The sequence below is a fragment of the Hippopotamus amphibius genome, chromosome 1, assembly GCF_030028045.1.
Source record: "Hippopotamus amphibius kiboko isolate mHipAmp2 chromosome 1, mHipAmp2.hap2, whole genome shotgun sequence".
NCBI lineage: Eukaryota > Metazoa > Chordata > Mammalia > Artiodactyla > Hippopotamidae > Hippopotamus > Hippopotamus amphibius.
Genome location: NC_080186.1, coordinates 67,816,014 through 67,835,930, shown reverse-complemented (window position 1 = coordinate 67,835,930; position 19,917 = coordinate 67,816,014). Strand labels below are relative to the sequence as shown.

At 36.7% G+C, this 19,917-nt stretch overlaps 1 protein-coding gene across 1 annotated transcript in view; it reads left to right on the top strand.

The window, feature by feature from the left end:
* ST6GALNAC5 (ST6 N-acetylgalactosaminide alpha-2,6-sialyltransferase 5) overlaps positions 1 to 5,167 on the top strand; it is a 165,162-nt gene extending 159,995 nt beyond the window's left edge. Inside the window, exon 5 of the mRNA XM_057744627.1 lies at positions 4,408 to 5,167. Within this exon, the coding sequence (XP_057600610.1) occupies positions 4,408 to 4,639 (232 nt within the window). The 3' untranslated portion in view covers positions 4,640 to 5,167. The remainder of the gene's footprint in view (positions 1 to 4,407) is intronic.
* The last annotated feature ends 14,750 nt before the right edge of the window (positions 5,168 to 19,917 follow it).

The window sequence follows — 19,917 nt, the reverse complement described above, 5'->3', positions numbered from 1 at the left end:
AGGGTTGCTCTCAACCATGGGCTGCCAACCCCAATGGGAAGCTGGGGTGCCACCAGTGCAGACGCCCACCTGGTGGCACAGGAATTTTTCCAAGATGCAGAGCTTCCCCCTTAAGAGTACAGCTTTAGTTCAAGTCTAGGCCCTGTAACTTCAGGTTCTCTGTGCGCGAGTTTTTTCATTTGTAAAACAAGGGTAGTACCTCTCTCACTGGGGTGACGTGAGGATTAAATAAGTTAGTCTGTGTGGAGTGCTGAGCACTATGTGGGCTGAAAGGGTCAAGTCTAGCAGCTTGGATAGCTTGGCCCATGAGTGAGGCTGTGTGCTTAAACCAGGCACGGGATGCTCTCCCTGGGTGTCGGATGCTCACTGATCACATGGAGCCGTGATACTCACCTGCGACGCCTGATGGAGAATAAAGCAGATAACACATAAGCTCAGCACTGAGGCTTAGCAGGTGCTTCACTAAATCAGCCATCTTAAACCTGGCTGCATTTTAGAATCTTCTATGGAACTTTATAACATTATTACTTTTTAAAATTTTTTTGTTTTGAAAAAGTTTTAGACTTAACAGAAAAGTTTGCGGAAATAATACAGAGAGCTCCTGTATATCCTTCACCCAGCTTCCTCTAAGGTTAACCTTTTGGTCCAGTTATCAAAACTAAGAAATGAACACAGGTACAGTTCTCTTAACTAAACTGTGGACTTTATTCAGATTTCACCATTTTTCCTAGTGACGTCCTTTGTCTCCTCCAGGACCCAATCCAGGGTCCCTTTGCATTTACTTATCATGTCTCATTAGTCTCCTCCAGGCTGTGACAGTTCCTCAGTCTTTTCTTATCTTTCATGACTCTGACACATTTGAAGAATTCTGGCCAGTATTGCAGGCTGTCCATTACTTTGGATTTGTGTGATATTTTCTCATTATTAGATTGGGGTTATGCATTACTGAGAAGGATACCACAGAAGCAGTAGCATCTCATATCAAGAGGTACATGATTTCAGAATATCTTATTACTTGCCATGTTAACCTTGGTCACTTGGTGAAGGTGGTGTCTACTGGGTTTATTCATTGTAAAGCTACTATTTTTCCCTTTGTCATTAATAAATACCTTGATGGGTGACTTTATGCAAATAACCTATTTCTCCTCATCTTTTTCCCCTCTCATGTTCCATTCATTTGTGCATCTTGCCTGCAACAATTTCCATGATTCCAATGGTGATCTTCTATTCCCTCATTCTTTCTAGATTATTAATTGGAATTATTCTGCATTTCATTTATTTATTTATTCAGTAATTTGTTGAAATCATCAAGGACTCATGGATATTTATTCTATTTTATTTTATAGGACTTAAAATCCAATACTGCCATTATTTATTTTGATACTCAAGCCTAAGGCACTTTTTAAAACACCTATGCCTGGGACCCTCTCCAAATCAATTCAACCAGAATCTGTGGAGGTGGAGCACAGGCAATGGTATTTCTTTAAAGCTCCTCCTGTGCGCTAAACGTTAGTTCTTTCGTTCTCCCCACCGGCTTTCTCTGTAAAGGAAAAAAATCCTTCTTCACAGTATTCTGCAGGATTTGTTCCCGCACGGGCCCCTGGAGGGCTGGTGACAGGCTGCAGCCGCTTAGGGAACTGGCTCTGTGATTATCATGCCTCCCCACCCCCGCCCCCACACCTTCACTCCCTGAGCATCCCCTGGCCCCAAACAGCAACTCGGGTGCCAGAATCCTCCCTTGGACCATAGTAGCCTCCTGATGTGGAAATTCTGCTGATTTTTATTGTTGTTCTCATTTGGATCAGGTGGAGGGAAAAAAGCTACGACAGCCTTGAGAAAGTCGGGCTTGAGAGAAGACTTAAGGAATTATAACCTTAAACTTTCTGAAGGAAGGGCTTTCTGAATGGCAACGTGGATGACAGCTGATGGCAGGCTGACAACCTACAGGAGGGCTGTTCCCACAGTTGCTTCAGCTCTGCTCTCTCAGTCCCATCATTTTTCTGCCATTTGGACAAAGTTTTACAGTGTGGAAACAACCCTCAGTTATTTGGACACCTTTGAAACCACAAGAACCAAATATGCAAATTTAATTTTCACTGTAGCAGATCAGTATGGAGCCAGATACATTTTCATTCAAGGAGATGGTCTTCCTGAATGAGGAAATTGATCCTATGGCATCCTTTAGCTGGTTTCAAATTTCCCTCTATTCCTAGGTGCCAAATCAATCTCATGATATTTTTAGAAACCTGACTGTTTCTTCAGTCAGATTGATGCCAATAATATGTCCAGAACTTAGATGAATCAGATATGAACCTGATCCGTACTGGAATAAAAATCTTAACCCCAAGTTTACCATGGCAACCTGAATTTAGCATGCTTCCCCAAATTATGCCATATGAATCTGTGGAGACTTGCCTCACAAATTTCTATTTCTTTTTTGTTTATCTTTTTTCTTCATAGTAGTCAGTTCCAACTTGAATTTTTCCTGTCATGCACTTTCTATATTGAAAAAACCTTCTACTGAGATTTTAAGGGGGTTCCAATGTCTAGGGTAAGTAAATAAGCAAACTCTACAATAACTAGACAGGATGGGACCTGATGTGTCATGATAGAGCACAGAGATACTTCTTAGACAGGCATAATAGAGATGCAAAGTATTAACTCAGCACAGCATCCAACGCAGGATGAGGAATGTTTAAATGCTGCATGACAAAAAAATCTTTCTTCCTGGAAGAACTTTAACCTCAGAGGAGAGGAAGCTCAAAGGTTTATTGCTGTCAGAGCCACAAACTCGACACCCCTCTTGATAAAAGACTTCGATCCCTGACCCCAGTAAAGTTGCTACTCTAAAAGCCATTTGTGTATTGATCTCCTCTGAAGAAAACGAATAGGTATCTAGCAGGATGAGCATCTCTGGGAAACCAAGTTACTGTACTTAGAGTAGGGCCAAGTGCTGGGAGGGGGACCCCAGGGCATCAGGCGCTGTAAGGTGGTTTGCAGAAAGCTGGGACACCTTTTAAGAGAAGTGCTAAGAAGAGACCGAGAAGAGCTTAGTCTCTGCAACAAGGCCACTTGGTGAGTGTAGGTCAAGATAGGAGGGTTTATCTGCTGGGATATACTGACTACTCTTATCATTTAGACTTCAAGAGAGAAGAGGTGGGGTGGACTGGCCTAGAATGGAAACCAGTCTGAGACCAGAGCTCTTTGGGAGTGAGATATTTTAGTAACCCTACATCAGGGCGCCCACCACCCCAAATGTTAATCCTGTTCACATTATCTTGAAGAAATGAGCCAGTGTTTCTCCTTTGAGGCGGAGACAGGGATATAGAGACCGAAAAATGTGGGGACCGTCAGGCTACACAGCAGGGGTTGAGGATTTGGAATTTCTCAATATAGAAACTCTAGATTTAAGTACATCATCTATCTAAAACAGCAAGAGAAAAATGGTGGCATCGTGCCTGCTGAGTTTCTCCCGTGGGATCAAACTTGGATCATTCGCTTCCCGTACTTGGAGGAGAAATGGTCTTTAGAGGCTTGCTGTTTAGCTGCTAACTCCATATAAATTTCTTTCAACAACAGAACTTCAAAAAATAGTTATTGAGCACCTGCTAGGAACAAGACAAAGCCTGCTCTCATGAACAGACAATAAGCAAGTAAACAACAACAGCAGTTTCAGAGCGTGATTAATACCATGAGGAAAATAAATGCAAGTGAGATGGAGAGAAGGGGCAGGCGTCAGGTAAGGCCTCTCTGAGGAGGATGCATCTGATTCCATCCTCAGCAGTGAGCTGGTGGGAGTGTTCCAGCCAGGTGACTGCCCTCAAGAGCCAGGGCCTCAGGGTAGGGACCAGCCTGGCCGAGCTGACCACCAGACAGGCCAGTAAGGCGGGAGCATAGAGGACAAGGCTGAGTGGGTTACGAGAAGGCTCTGGAGAGGAGCCAGATCACGGAACACCCTGTAGGCTGTGCTCTTAGCATAAGTGGAAGCCCCTGGAGGATTTGGAGGTGGGGTGGGGGCGGGGAAGGAAAATGATCTGTTTTTGTTTTGTAAATATCTTCATAGCTGTTTGTGCTAAACAGACTATGTGGGACAAGAGTGGAAATAAGAACTATAGTTGGGTCTTAGGACCATGTAATTTCTAAATCCCCAAGTCCTGAACATCCTACAGGCACAAGTTTAATCTCACTGTTTGATAATGATGGTCGCTGAGTTTATTTTGCAGCCTCAGAACCTCTCCACGTACATACTGCTTAAACATCAGAAAAGCCATTTGTTGAATTCATTTAACTTGAAAGTGTGGTTTGTGCTTATCAGCTTATTAAAGATAACATCTTACCTCAATCAGTGAAAGGATTCTTTTTTTTTTTTTTTTTGCTTTAATCAGTTATCTCATTTTCCTCCTACAGGGATCCCAATCACCCTTCAGTACCTTATCACTACTACGAACCTTTCGGACCTGATGAATGCACCATGTACCTCTCCCATGAGCGAGGACAGAAGGGTAGTCATCACCGCTTTATCACAGAGAAACGAGTCTTTAAGAACTGGGCACGGACATTCAATATTCACTTTTTTCAACCAGACTGGAAACCAGAATCGCTTGCTGTAAGTCATCCTGAGAACAAACCTATGTTCTGAGGAAAGTGTGTGGCCAGACAGAAATCCCAAGAACCTGCTGTATCAGACATCAGGCCACTGAATTCCCTGAAACACCAGACATGAAGGAGGAACAGAACTGGTCGCCTGAGTAGCTTCGGTCCTCAAGAAGTACCGTGCACAGGGGCCTCTGTGGCATGACTACAAGTCAGTGCAGTTGGCTTTTAAGAGAAAATTCCAGAATTAATACATCCTAATGAGTGTTGTCCCTTTCAAAAGGAGTTAATTTAGGAGCTCAACACTCATTTCAATGATGCTGCCATGGCTAAAAACATTTTGGATCTCTTTAAGTATTGCCTTGGAAACTGAGACATTAGCAACTCAACATTAGTTGTATTCCTTTGTAGAAATACCATGTCAAAAGTCATTTTTCTACCGAATTGTATGCTAACCTGAACCTTTGTCATTTGTTGGACTCTGTATGTGTGATTTGTAAAAAGCAGCCTGAAAGTATGAACATGATTTCTGAAAAGTACATCTTCACTGACTTTCATAAGCAAATGCCCAATATTTATTTATTGAGAGTTTTTTAGTGTGCTCTAGGCCAGTATTTTTATAGATTATGATTATGTAGTAATTTATCCTTCCTAATTCTTTAATCCTGAATGATGGTTGGAAGAGGCCTGAAACTGGGAGATGAGTTGCCGTGCTCACAGCGCTCATTGTCAGCGACGGTATTTGGCTTGGAAATGTTGTGTTGCATTTTTTGAACCCTCAGGCTTCAAGTACAGCTATGACATGTTCCAACGTGCAGAAATGCTCCAAATGTCAAAATTGAAAACCAAATACTGTGTCATCTGAAAAAGAAAGATATCAACAAGAGAAACTTAAAGACAGTTTGCTTTAGTAACAATTGACATATGCCACGTCACTTAAGCCCTAGTTTCCTCTTCTGCAGAATGTTGTCTCTGTACCAGAAGACCTCTTAAGTTTCACTCCAGATCTGAAATTCTCTCAACGAGCCTCTCGTTGACCCACATAAGGACTTTGCACTTGGAATGATGGGGCTCCCACAGTAGCAGGAGCCTTATTTTAGGGGGCTTTTTCTATCCCCCTACTACCTATCCCCCTCTTGTGGTTAAAAACATACCTCCTCGCCAGACCCCATTGGCCAAAGTCCATTCTCTGCTTCTCCGGTGCTTCTTGCACCAAAGAGAGAGAGAGAGAGAAACTTTCATGCTGTTCCCTGGCTACAAGAGCAAGGAACTTCACATCTGTGAGTTTGTGCAGAGAAGAGAATACAAGGAGATTCCCATCATACAACTCATTTATCCTATGAACTATTCAGATTCACTCACTGCAAATCTTACATTATATTCACTGCCATTCCTCGTCTTTAGAAGTATAGACTTATTTTTATTCAGAGCCAAGATCAGCTAGTATGAAAGATTTTAACATTTACGCAAGTAATATTGTTCAAAAATAGCCTTTAAAAAAATATACCAGTGTTTTCTTTACACATGGCTTAGGAGGCATTAATTTCTCTAATGCCAAATTTGAAGGCACCAGCAAATATGTATGGAGACTGACATTGTTTTACAAAACATGACCTAGTTTTTGATTAAAGAAGGTTTCTCACCCCTTTTCCCTTTCCTTAATTAGTACTAAGTTTCCATTCCCTTGCACTAACTAGTACTATTCATTATATGGAGTACTGTTATTGAGATGCAAACACGGTCCAGATACTTATATAGCAAAAAGTAAAGTTGGTATATTGTGGTATGGCTTGAGCTGTAAAAAGCCAATACAATTGAACTCTCTGTCCAAAACATACTGGAGTGTGTTCTTTAAATTTTCTCAGTTTTTTAAAGAGACAATAGAATTTTATTCCAGCACAATCTCTTCTACAGCATGGACTCTGAACAAAAATTACTTTATGAACTTACGAAAAATCATAACAATTTTACATAACTGATTCATAGGTCACCTTTCCCATCACTTGAAGAAATTATGTTGCTCAGATGTAAGCAGCTCCTTTAACAAGTTTTATTTTTATGGAAATTTGGAAAGGCATGCTTGGGACATGCAAAGATGTAGCTATGTTATCTAATCTGATAATATCTCAAATGTCTGTATTATCTTCAGGTTTTAGAGATTTTGTTTTTGTTTTGTTTTTTAAGATCATATGATAGCTCCATCTTTTTTGTAACTTTTCCCTCTCAAATACTCAAAAGAGCGTAAAGCAAAGGAATTCTGAAATTCCTGGCTTCACTGGGAAATATTTTATATCTACATGTGGCTAGGATATGTGAGTATGTGAATTTATATTTTTAAAAATATGGTGTAAATATGTAAGAAATTATCACTTGGGAAGTGGTTTTAGGTTTTATTACAGCATTTAGAGAAAACACCTACAACTCTGATAGATGGTGCTGCTGGACCTGGTTGTGGGCAACTGAACTCTTATCTTGCCACTATCATTTCATGACTATCAGTCTTAACACCATGCAACACCATTAAAATCAACTCTGATATAAAAGATTACAAAACCATGTTTACAGACCTCAGTGATTTCAATATCTGAGTGTGTTTGAAACCTAAGTCACACTTATTATGCTACATACCTTTTTCTTCTCTCCCCAGCTGTGTCAACAGCACCCTCCCAGCTTTTAAGACCACAGTAACAACAAGCCACGGCTGGCCCATCCGTGGCATCTGTTATTTCAATGCAAGAACATTTGACAGAGGCCATTACAGTAGATAGCCATTATGGGCAAAGATACAGGAATGCACAAACAAAATCAATCACTTCAAATGGCCCATAAAAAGAGGAATCTTGCATTTAATATTCTACAGTAAATATTCACCCAAGAAAGCATACATTAAAAGAACATTAGGAGGTAAATATTCAGTGTGCTGCGTGGGGACCTCGCTGTGTGATTTCCATTACGGCTAATGGGTGTTTGGTAACTAAGTCCCTGTGCTTCACTAACCCTGGTATGTGCTCCTAAGGGCTAGACATAAAACCAGAGTGATGCAGGAACTTCCAAGGCCCTAAGAGTGCAGAGTTAGAGCTTTTCTCCAAAAAATAAATGGAAGCGAAACACAAAGTACTGTACTTAAAAGAGCAATGTCTGTGAGGTCCCTTGGACTCCTTAGGTTCCTACTGGATATGTGTATCAGATTCCAAATAAGACCTCTCAAGACAGATTACCTTTGTTTTCTGAAGTTCTCTCTGTTATTGGTCTATTTGAATTACATTTAAATGGAAGGCTATAACCTCATTTTGAAATAATTCACCTCAAAAATTAAAATTATTGATTTAGAAGGTAAAGGTATTTAGGAGGGAGGAAAATGTTGAAATTCTATTAGGAACGAGAGTGTTATTTAAATGCATGTGTACCTATTTAATAAGCCCAAATATTTGCCCTTATGTAGGCGTGACCTCATTTCAGAAACATACCCTGGATTCCACTGGCGTAATGAATCAGGTTGTTCCACAGACCTGCTCTGCGAGAAGGGCCTGTGTGCCCACCCTCTCTCTGCATTGTTAGGAGGTGATGTTAACACTCTTACACCTGTCATTCCTCACCCAATCATTTCTTCCATCCTCACTGCTTCTCTCTTAAACCTCATCCTGTCTTTGCCGTCATTCTCTCCTGATGTCTTCTTTTGTCTACAGTGTGCTCTTATACCAGCAGTCTTTGGGGGCTGTTAAGCAATTCCTTACAGGTTTTCAAACTAGAGACCTACCTGGGGACCATGTTTGGGGTGGGTCCTGCCAGAGCAATGGCCATGGTAGGTGGGAGGACTACGGGCTAAGGTTCCTCAGAAGCACCATCCTGGTTGCCCCGGGGTCAAGGGAGGAGGGAAGGGAAGGAATTTCAAAATATGGACTTTCAGTGCTAAAACCCAAACAGTCCCAGAAAAGCCAGGACAGAGAGTCACCGTATCGAAAGGCCACCTCCATGAGAACTTAATACTAAGGCCTTCGGGGTAAGAGTGAACCAACTGCCTAGGTTCTAGCATATGCCAGAAGACACTTTGGAATGGAAAGAGGAGAGAGAGTGTCTACAAGGCTTAAAAATGAATAGAAGTAACTCCTTTATTCTAGCTCCCTCATCCCCACCTACTCAGGGTATTGAGCCACCATAGAAATGCAAAAAAAGGCTGCAATCCTGTTTGTTTCTACTCAGTGCCCTAATATTATATGCTACCTGGGTCGTCTTTGTCTTTTTATGTATGTGTCCTGTTAGTCTAATTAGATTGTAAGCTCTTTGAGAGCAAGGACTGTTTCTCCTTTGTCTTTGTAGCCCCATGCCTAGTACAGTGCCTTGCACACAATAGGCACTTAATAAATGTCTGTTGTTGATGATGACCTCTTAATGTTGGCCCATTGGACTGGTAATTGGTATATACTCTTCCGTGTAAGAAGTATGAGAGACAGAATAGGTGATGAAATAGTTAAATTTTAAGTGGGTTTTTATAGGGTCATTCCTTAAACCTATAACATTTTTAATCAACAGAGCTGACCTAGATTTGGTAGAATAATATTGCTGAATTCATTAGGTTCGCTTTGCTGGCTGTTCTGAACACACAAAGTGAAGTTCAGCAAGCTTTGTGTTCTTGCTGTTAGAGAGCTGCTCTTAGCATAAATTAAATTTAATATTGACAAATATTATACCACACTCAAAAAGCAGAAGGGCATTTTGGGCTCCGACTTCTGTAGTTCAGCTACAAAAGGGAGGCTAAAATGAGATGAGGATAGCCTGCCTTAAACTTGACAGCTTACTTAGGCTGCTGAGAATCCAACTGATGGTTACCAAGGGTCTATAAAAATTTAGCATATATTTATCTTAAAAACAAAATACCCCCCTCCCAAAAAAAAAACCCTTTTGTCTCCACGAAGCTCATCTAAAATGGTTTCATCTCTCTCAGAACCTGAGGGGTAAGGAGAACTCTTGAGAAAATGTGTCCTCAGGTGGAGCATCCCAGGCTCCTGAGTCACCACCTGGCCAGCACCTGGCCTCCAATAACCACCTGGTTGCAGGAGATCGCAAGATGGCATGAGGTCTGCAAAGGTGAGTCAGCTGCTGCTGGGGGCCTCTACAGAAACCATAATTATTACCTCTTTGAACATGTGGACCCTCTGGAATTCTTTCCTTCATTGTCTGCCCTTCCACATATTTATTTAATTGTGTGATCTCAATTTCATTCTTTAGAACACAGGAAAAGGAGTAGAAGACACTACATGAAGCTGAGAAGAGTGCTTGTTTCTGAATGGATAGGATTATAGATTTCCCCACATTTTCAAAAATATAATCACAAAATTTAATTTAATGAAATATTAAGAAAGACATTATGCCAGGATTTCAAACTGAATCCCAACAGGGAGTTAAGTAAAAAGCTAGTATATGCCACATCTAACTACACATAAAAGAATGTCTCTACTCACTGCATAAATCATCTCAAAGATCAGCCCCTTTAGTTCTTTACCACGTGACTAGTTCTTTCATTTCAAAATCAAATATAGGGGTGAGATAATGGGAGACTGGGGTTGACATATACACACTACTGTGTGTAAAATAGGTAATTAATAAGGACCTACTGTATAGCATAGGGAACTCTTTCAATACTCTGCAATGACCTATATGGGAAAAGAATCTAAAAAAGAGTGGATATATTTGTATGTATAACTGATTCACTTTGCTGTAGAGCAGAAACTAACACAATATTTTAAATCAACTATACTCCAATAAAAATTAAAAAATAAATAAAATAAAAAATAAAATAAAATAGTTAAAATAGTAAAAAAAATTAAAAAACCAACTATAGGAAATCCACGACACTGAGTCAAAAATCTTTATATTTTATCTACTATCTAATGAGTGCTTTGCACAATGTAATTTTCTTTATATTTATTATTTCACAATAATCCTATGATCCCATTGTGAAAATAAGTAAGCTGAGACTAGGACAGGTTGTGTACCCCGCCCCCACAGCGATGAGGATGAGAGCAGACACGGCTTGCCATGGACCAGGCACTCTTCTAAGTGCTTTACGCTTATAAATGCATTTCATCCTCACCATGACCCCAATAAACAAATAGGTTCTTTCATCATTCCCCTTTTACAGATGTGAAAACTGAGACACAGGGCACTTCAGTAACTTTCCGAGGGTCATGCAGCTAATAAGTGGGAAAGTCAGGTTAGACGCCACAGGGTAGACAGACCGTCTGGAGTCTCTGCCTTCCGTCATCACATACTTCCTGGCAAAAACTCAACTGTGTAGGTAGCAATCTCTATCAGAATGTTTATCATGTTCTGTTACAGCACATTTCTAGTATATGTAATATTTGAGATATACCAAATAATAAGTGACAAATCTGTAAATTATGAAGCAAACATGAGGAGAATATTACCACGACCCTTGAAGATACCTGAGTGTTCCTTCTGTTGTCTTGGATTTTCGATTTCTCATTCTCTTGCTTTCTAAATACTTTTATTACATACAGATCTATCAACAAATAATATGGCTTTTGTTTTACATATTAATAAACATTATAAAACTGTTACAACATTGTGTATAGTCTTCCAAACTTGCTTTTTTCCCCAAGATTCATCCATTTTCTTTGTGTGGAATTCTAGTTTATTCTCAAGATTGTATATTGCCATTGTGTAAATATACCATAATTTATTTCTATCCATTCTTTAAGTAGACATTTGCATTTTCAGTTTGTGGCTACTGCTTTTATGAACATTCTGGAAAGCTCTTTTAGTATATGTGTGCAAGAATTTTTCTACAGAGTATATATCTAGGAATAAAATTGCTGGGCTATAGTGTAAAATTGTTCACATGTGCATGATATTGCCAGATTGTTTTCCAAGGTGGTTGGACACGTTATACTTTAACACTGGTTGTGCACACCCTTGCTAACACTTGACTTGGTATTTTCAGACTGTAAATGTTTGCCCATCTGGTACATGTAAATTGTATCTCATTGTCATCTTATTTTTCCTTGATTCCTCATGAGGTTTAGCATTTTTTCTTCTCCGTTAGTATTAGCTTGTCTATGAAATGGCTATTCATCTTTATCCACTTTTCTGCTGGATTCCTTTACTTTTTTCTTTCAAAGAATTCTTAATATATTCCAGACACTATATTTTTGTTAATTATATGTGTTGCAAATATCTTCTTCCCGTTTCTGGATTGTCTTCTTTTTCTCTGTGGCGTCTTTCTATGAACAGAATGTTTTAATTTCAATGTAGTCCTGTTTTCTATCTTTTCTTATATGATTAGAGCATCTTCTATTTTACTTAATAAATGTTCCACTGCTCCTGGTGAATAAATATTTTCCTATATTTTATTCTTAAAAATTTCAAAGTTTTTGTCTTTCATGTGGCAGTCAGGGATTTAATTTTGTGTGTGCAGTGAGATAGAAATTACTCTTTTGTTTTATATAAATACCAACTATCCAAGCACCATTTAGTGAAGAATTCATTCTTCTCCAGTGATCTGCAGTCAAATGTCCATATATGTGGGGATTTGTTTCTGTTCTCTGTTTTCTATTCCATTCTAACCAAATAGTCTATCCCTGCACTAATATCATACAGTCTTAATTACTCTAGCTTTCTAATAAGTCTTGATATCTTGTAGGGCAATTTCCCCTCACTTCATTCTTCTTCCTGAAGAATGTTTGCTTGTTCTTTTTTCTAAGTCACTAATTTTTACTGAGGTATTTTTATTCAATACAGTATATAAATTTTATGTGTACATCTGATGAAATGCTATATATCTATCTGTACACCCATATAACCACTACCTGGATCACAGTGTAGCGCATTTCCAGCACCCCAGAAGAGTCACTCATGCTCTTTTCCAGTCAATCTCCAGGTCAAGGGTAACCCCTTTCTGACTTCCATCAATGTAGATTTATTTTGCGTGTTTTAAAATTTCATATAAATAGAATTACACAGTAGGTACTTTTTTGTGTGTCTGGATTCTTTCAGTGAAAGTTATGCTTGTAAGATTCATCCCTGTTGATGCATAAGGCAGTAGTTTTCTTTTCACTGCTGCATAGAATCACTTTGCATTAGAATTACTAACTCTAACGTTGGTGGTCCTTGGGGTTGTTTCCAGTTTGGGGCTACTATGAATATAGCTACTATCAACATTCTAGTATCTGTACTTTGACAGACTTTGAGCATAGAGTTCATTTCTACTGGGTACATGGCAAAGAAGGGATTTGCTGAGTCACAGGATACACCTGTGCTTGGCTTTAGTAGATAACTTCCAGTTCTCCAAAACAGTTGTACCAGTTTACACTGCCGCCAGCTGTAACTGAGAGCTCCAGTTGCTTCTCGTATTTATCAGCACTATGTATTGTCAGTCCTTAGAAATTTAACCATTTTCCTGCCTATATAATGGTAAATCATTTATGGTTCTAGATTCACACATCCTCAATAAATAATGACTTTGAGCATCTTTTCTTATGCTATTGACCATTTGCATATCCTCTTTTGTGACATGCCTGTTCAAAGCTTTTGCCCATTCTTTTAATTTGTAAATTTATTTATTTATTTATTTCATCGAAGTATAGATGACTTACATTATATTAATTTCAGGTGTACAACACTGATTCAATATTTTTACATATTACACTCCATATAAAGTTATTATAAAATATTGGCTATATTCCCTGTGCTGTACATTATATCCTTGTAACTTGTTTATTTTATACCTAGTAGTTTGTACCTTTTTAATTCCCTTCCACCTACCTTACCCCTCCCCCATCCCTCTCCCCACTGGTAACCACTAGTTTTTTTCTCTGTATCTGTGAATCTGTTTCTGTTTTATTTATTCATTTGTTTCATTTTTTAGATTCCACATATAAGTGAAAACATACAATATTTGTCTTTCTTTGTCTGACTTATTTCACTAAGAATAATGCTCTCTAGGTCTACGCATGTTGTTTCAAATAGCATTATTTCATTCTTCTTATGGCTAAGTAATATTCCATTGTACATATATAGCACATCTTTATCCATTCATCTGTCAATAGACAATTAGGTTGTTTCCATATCTTGGCTGTTATAAATGATGCTGCTAAGAACATTAGGGGTGTATATATCTTTTCTTTTTTTAATTTTCATTGGAGTATAGTTGATTCTTTTCTAATTAGTGTTTTCATTCTCTTTGGATAAATAACCAGAAGTGAAATTGCTGGATCATATGGTACTTCTATTTATAATTTTTTGAGGAACCTCCATACTATTTTCCATAGTGTGCCGATTTACATTTCCAACAGTGTACTATAGCTCTGTTTTCTCCACATCCTAGCCAATATTTTTTATTTTTGTCTTTCTGATAATAGTCATTCTGACAGATATGAGATCATATCTCACTGTGGTTTTAATTTTGCTGATGATTAGTGATAATGACCATCTTTTCATGTGCTTGTTGGCCATCTGGATGTCTTCTTTGGAAAAACACCTATTCAGGTCCTCTGCCCAGTTTTTAATCAGGCTCTCCATTTTTTTAATATTGAGTTGTGAGTTCTTTACATATTTTGAATATTGTCCCTTCAGCAGACGTATCATTTGTAGATACCTTCTTCCATTCAATAGGTTGCTTTTTCACTTTGTTGATAATTTCCTGCGCTGTGCAAAAGCTTTTTAGTTTGATTTGGTCTCATTTGTTTATTTTTGCTTCTGTTTCCCCTACATGAAGAGACAGATCTAAAAAAATATTGCTAAGACCTATGGCAAAGATTGTACTGCACCCAAATTGGAAGGGAAGAAGTAAAACTGTCACTATTTGCAGATGACATGATATTATACATAGAAAGCCTCAAAGACTCCACCAAAAACTATTAGAACTAGTAAATGAAATTCAGTAAAGTTGCAGGATACAAGATTAATATGCAAAAATTTGTTGCATTTCTATACATTAGTAATGAGCTATCAGAAAGAGAAATCAAGAAAACAATACCATTTACAATCTCATCCAGAAGAATAAAACACCTAGGAATAAATTTAACCAAGGAAGTGAAAGACCTATACCCTGAAAACTTTAAGACATTGATGAAGAAAATTGAATGATACAAATAAATGAAAAGTTATCCTGTGTTCATGGATTGGAAGAATTAATGTGGTTAAAATATCCTTATGACCCAAAGAAATCTACAGATTAAATGCAATCTTTATCAAAATACCCATGACATTTTTCACACGACTAGAACAAATAATCCTAAAATTTGTATGGAACTAACAAAGACCCCGAATAGTCAAAGCAATACTGAGAAAAAAGAACAAAGCTGGAGGTATCATGCTTCCTGAATTCAGACTATATTACAAAGTTACAGTGATCAAAACAGTGTGATACTGGCACAAAAATCAGAAACATAGATTAATGGAACAAAACAGAGAGCCCAGAAATAAACCCACATACACATGGTCAATTAACCTACAACAAAGGAGGCAAGAATATACAATGGGGAAAAGACAGTTTCTTCAACAAGTAGTGCTGGGAAAACTAAACAGCTACATGTAAAAGGTGGAAATTAGAACATTTTCTTACACCATATACAAAAATAAACTCAAAATGAATTAAATACCTAAATGTAAGACCAGAAACCAGAAAAATCCTAGAAGAAAACATAGGCAGTATGCTTTTTTGCCCATTCTTTTAACTGGGTTGTCATGTTTCTTCTTTTTTATGGGAATTCTTTATATAGTCTAGATTGAAGTCCTTTGTTATATATATTGCAGTGTATGGCTTGCCTTTTCATACCTTAATGGTATATTTTGATGCCTAAAAATTCTTAATTTTAATTATTTTTAATTCCAATTTATCAATATTTCATGCATAGTATACTTTGTGTCCCATTTAAGAATGCTGATCTAGACCAAGGTCATGAAGATAATCACTTATGTTTTCTTTTAGAAGCTTTATTTTTCCTCTCCTTTCCATATTATTTTTATGATCCATCTCAAATTGATTTGGGGATACGATGTGAGGAAGGGTCAAGGTTCCTGTTATTCCCCCTTAAGGAAATCCAATTGATACAGCACCATTCATTGTAAATACCACCCTTTCTTCACTGGTGCTTTGGTGGTAAATCAGATTACCATGTATATGTTGGATTATTTCTTGACCCTGAATTCTGTACCATCTTGTATTCTTGCACCATTGCCACATTATCTTAGTTATTATAACTTTGTGAGTCAATATCTAGAACTGAAAAGTATCTAGCTTATTCATCTTCTTCAATATTCTTTTTTTCCTACCATTTCTATTTTTTTAATATTTATTTATTTATTTTTATTTATTTGGCTGCACCGGCTCTTAGTTGCAGCACACAGGATCTTCACTGCCACTTGCAGGATCTTCATTGAGGCATGAGGTATCTTCATTGTAGCATGTAGGCTCTTTAGTTACGGCACATGGGATCTTTCAGTTGCAGCATGCAGGATCTTGTTTCCTGACCAGGGATCAAACCCGGGCCCTCTGCATTGGGAGTGCAGTTTTAACTACTGGACCATCAGGGAAGTCCCATCATCTTCTTTAATATTCTTTAGCTATTCTTGGCACTTTGTATTTCCACATACAATTTTAGAATCAGGGTATCATTTTCCATGTTTAATAAAACCTGCTAAGATTTCTATTGAAATTGCATTGATTCTACGACAGTTTGGAGAGAAGTGACATTTTAACGATATCTTCAGTTCTTGAGCACAATTTAAAGTCTTCTGTGTAGAGGTCATCCACATCTCTTCTTATATCTATTCTTAGATATTTGATGAGTTTGTTTCATGCTATTACAAATGATTTTTTCATTTTAGTTTACTACTTATTTGTTATTAGTATATAGAATACAGCTGATTTTTGAATATTGATCTTATATCCAGCATTAGAGCTTAATGAACTCAGTGATTTTAAAAGTTTGTTTGTAGATTCTTTGGATTGTCTTCATGCACAATCATACTTCTCTGAATACTGACGGTTTTATTTCTTTTTTTCCAATCTTATATTTTTTATTTTCTTATTATACTAAGACTTCTGGTCCAGTGTTGATTAGAAGTGATAAAAGTCATCATTTTTATTTTCTTCCCAACCTCAGGGAAAATTGTTTATGTCAAACTATACGTTTAATATAAACAAATAATAATGATGCTCATTGTAGGCTTTTGGTAGATATACTTTATCAGATGAAGGGGGTTACCTTCTATTCCTAATTTGCTAAGAGTTTTTATTTTAGTGTCTTTTGGATTGAAATAAATTTCATTCTGCATCTCTTAGGATGAGCAAATAGATTTTCTCCCTTATTCTGTAATTGTGCTAAAGTACACTTATTTTCAAAAGTTCATACAAACTTGAATTACTAGAATAAACCTCATGATGTCATATCTTTACTGTATTTGAGAGTTAATATTTTGTAAAGCATTTTTACATCAGTGTTGATGAGATATCTTGATCTGTAATTTTTCTTTTTTGTATTAGCTTTGTCAAGTTTTGCAATAAGGGTTATGCTGGTGTCATGAATGAAATTTGAAAGTGTTTGTTCTTTTTCTATTTTATAGAAAAGTTTGTGTGATATTGGTATTATTTTTCTGTAAGTGTTTGGAAGAATTGAAGCCACTTGGAACTGTAATTTTTTGTGTGAAGATTTTTTAATTACAGATTTAACATCTTTAATACATATATAGTGTCATTCAGATTTTTCTATTTCCTGTTGTGTCAATTTGGTAAATTGCATTCTTCAGTAAATTTGTCCATTTAATCTCAGTTGAATAAAGTTCCTCATACTATGCTTATCTTTCTCTTTTTAATTTCTTTAGGATGTCTGGTATATCTCTTTTTATCATTCTAATTTGCCAGGGATTTCTGTCTTTATTGTATATTTGCTAAATATATCCTTGAATTTTTTATCTTTATTATTTTCTTCCTTCTCCTTTCTTCAGTTGAACTGGCTATGCTTGTTCTAGTTTCTTGAAGTAGGTTAGATTTTTTCAACAGTTCTTCTTGTCTTGCCTAACATGTAAATTAGAGCTACAAAATTTTCTCTAAATTCTGCTTTAGGGGTATCTCACAAGTTTTAGTTATGTTGAATTTTCATTATCATTCAGTTCAAAATATTTTCTAATTTCTTTATGATTTCTTCTTTAATGCATGAGTCATTCATATATGTGCTGTGTTATTTCCAAATACTTAGGAATATTCTAGAAATGTTCTAATTATTATTTTCTAATTCAGTTCCACTATGGTCAAAGTTCATACTCTGCATGATTTCAATTCTTATTTGAAATTTATTGAGAATTGTTTCATGGCCCAGAATGTCTATTTTGATCAATGTTCCATGATCAAAAAATGTGTACTCTGCTATAGTTGTGTACATTATTCTTTAAGTCAATTAAGTCAAGTTCATTACTAGTGTGGTCTAAATCTTTTTTATACTTACTAATTTTTTTTCCCTCTGCTGTCCTATCAGTTACTAAGAGCAGTGTATTGAAATCTGTAACTATTATTGCAAATTTGTCTATTTCTCCTTTTAGTCTGTAAATTTTTGCCTTATATATTTGAAAATGTGTCATTAGGTATATATGTATTCAGGATCTTATATTTCCCCTGTTGAAGTGATCCTTTTGTCATTATGGAATATCCCTTATTATCTTTAGTAATACCTCACTCCTTAAAGTCCATTTTGCTTGGCATAGTATAGCTACATTTGCTTTTATTTTATTAATGTTTGTATGTTTACATTCATGTCTATCCATATTACATTCTTTTAATTTCAATTGTTTTGTGTCTTTTCATTTAAATTGCTTCTTCTATAAATAGCAATAATAGATTTTTTTTAGTCTGCTTAGTCAAACAATAACAGAGATGTATTTTGAAATCTTCCAATATGATATTGAATTTCCCTTCTATAAGTCTACAGATATTTTGCTTTAGCTATTTTAGGGTGCATACAACTTTAGGACTGTTTTATCTTCCTGGTGAAATTAAATTTTATCATTTGGTATTAACCACTTGTATTCCTAATACTGTATTTTATTTTCAGTATTTTATGTCTTTATATTTTAGGCATTTCTCATAAATAACAAAATATTTTCTTTTTCAAATCTGACTATCTCTGTATTTCATGAGAGAGCTGAGTTCACTTCCATTTTGGGGAGATTAATAATATATTTAGACTTTTTACTATAATCTTACTTTGCAATTTCCATTCGTTCTTCTTCTAAGTTTTTCTTTCTTTTACTGTCCCTTTGTTTCATCTGATTGTGATTATGATTATTATTATTTGACTTTTCTTTTTCTATTAGTGTGGAAATTATATATTCTTTTTCTTAATGGTCACTCTTGAAGTAAAATTTTACCATATGTATATAACTTAAAAAATTCTGTGATTAATCAATATCCATAGATTTCCTGTCCATGCCTGAATAATCAAGGACCTTAGAACCCTCTGATCCTCAATCATAAAATTCCTGCATACAGTCTATTTCCATCTGCTTCATTTTCAATGCCACACAGCATGTTATTTTTTATTTTATATCTAATATATATAGTTTAAATTTATTAAAAATCTAAAAATACATACTTGCTTAAATTTATACTTGTTTTTTTTTGGGGGGGGTACACCAAGTTCAATCATCTGTTTTTATACACATATCCCCGTATTCCCTCCCTCCCTCGACTCTCCCCCCCCACCTCCCCGACCCAGTCCTCTAAGGCATCATCCATCCTCGAGTTGAACTCCCTTTGTTATACAACAACTTCCCACTGGCTATCTATTTTACAGTTGGTAGTATATATATGTCTGTGCTACTCTCTCACTTAGGCTCAGCTTCCCCTTCACCCCCCGCCCCCTCCCAAACCTCGAGTTCTCCAGTATATTCTCTACATCTGCGTCCTTGTTCTTGTCTTGTCACTGAGTTCATCAGTACCATTTTTAGATTCCGTATATGTGAGTTAGCATACAATATTTGTCCTTCTCTTTCTGACTTACTTCACTCTGTATGACAGACTCTAGGCCTATCCACCTCATTATATATAGCTCCATCTCATCCCTTTTCATAACTGAGTAATATTCCATTGTATATATACGCCACATCTTCTTTATCCATTCATTTGTTGATGGGCATTTAGGTTGCTTCCATGTCCTGGCTATTGTAAAGAGTGCTGCAATAAACATTATGGTACAAGTTTCTTTTGGGATTATGATTTTCTTTGGGTATATGCCCAGGAGTGGGATTACTGGATCATATGGTAGTTCTATTTGTAGTTTTTGAAGGAACCTCCAAACTATTTTCCATAGT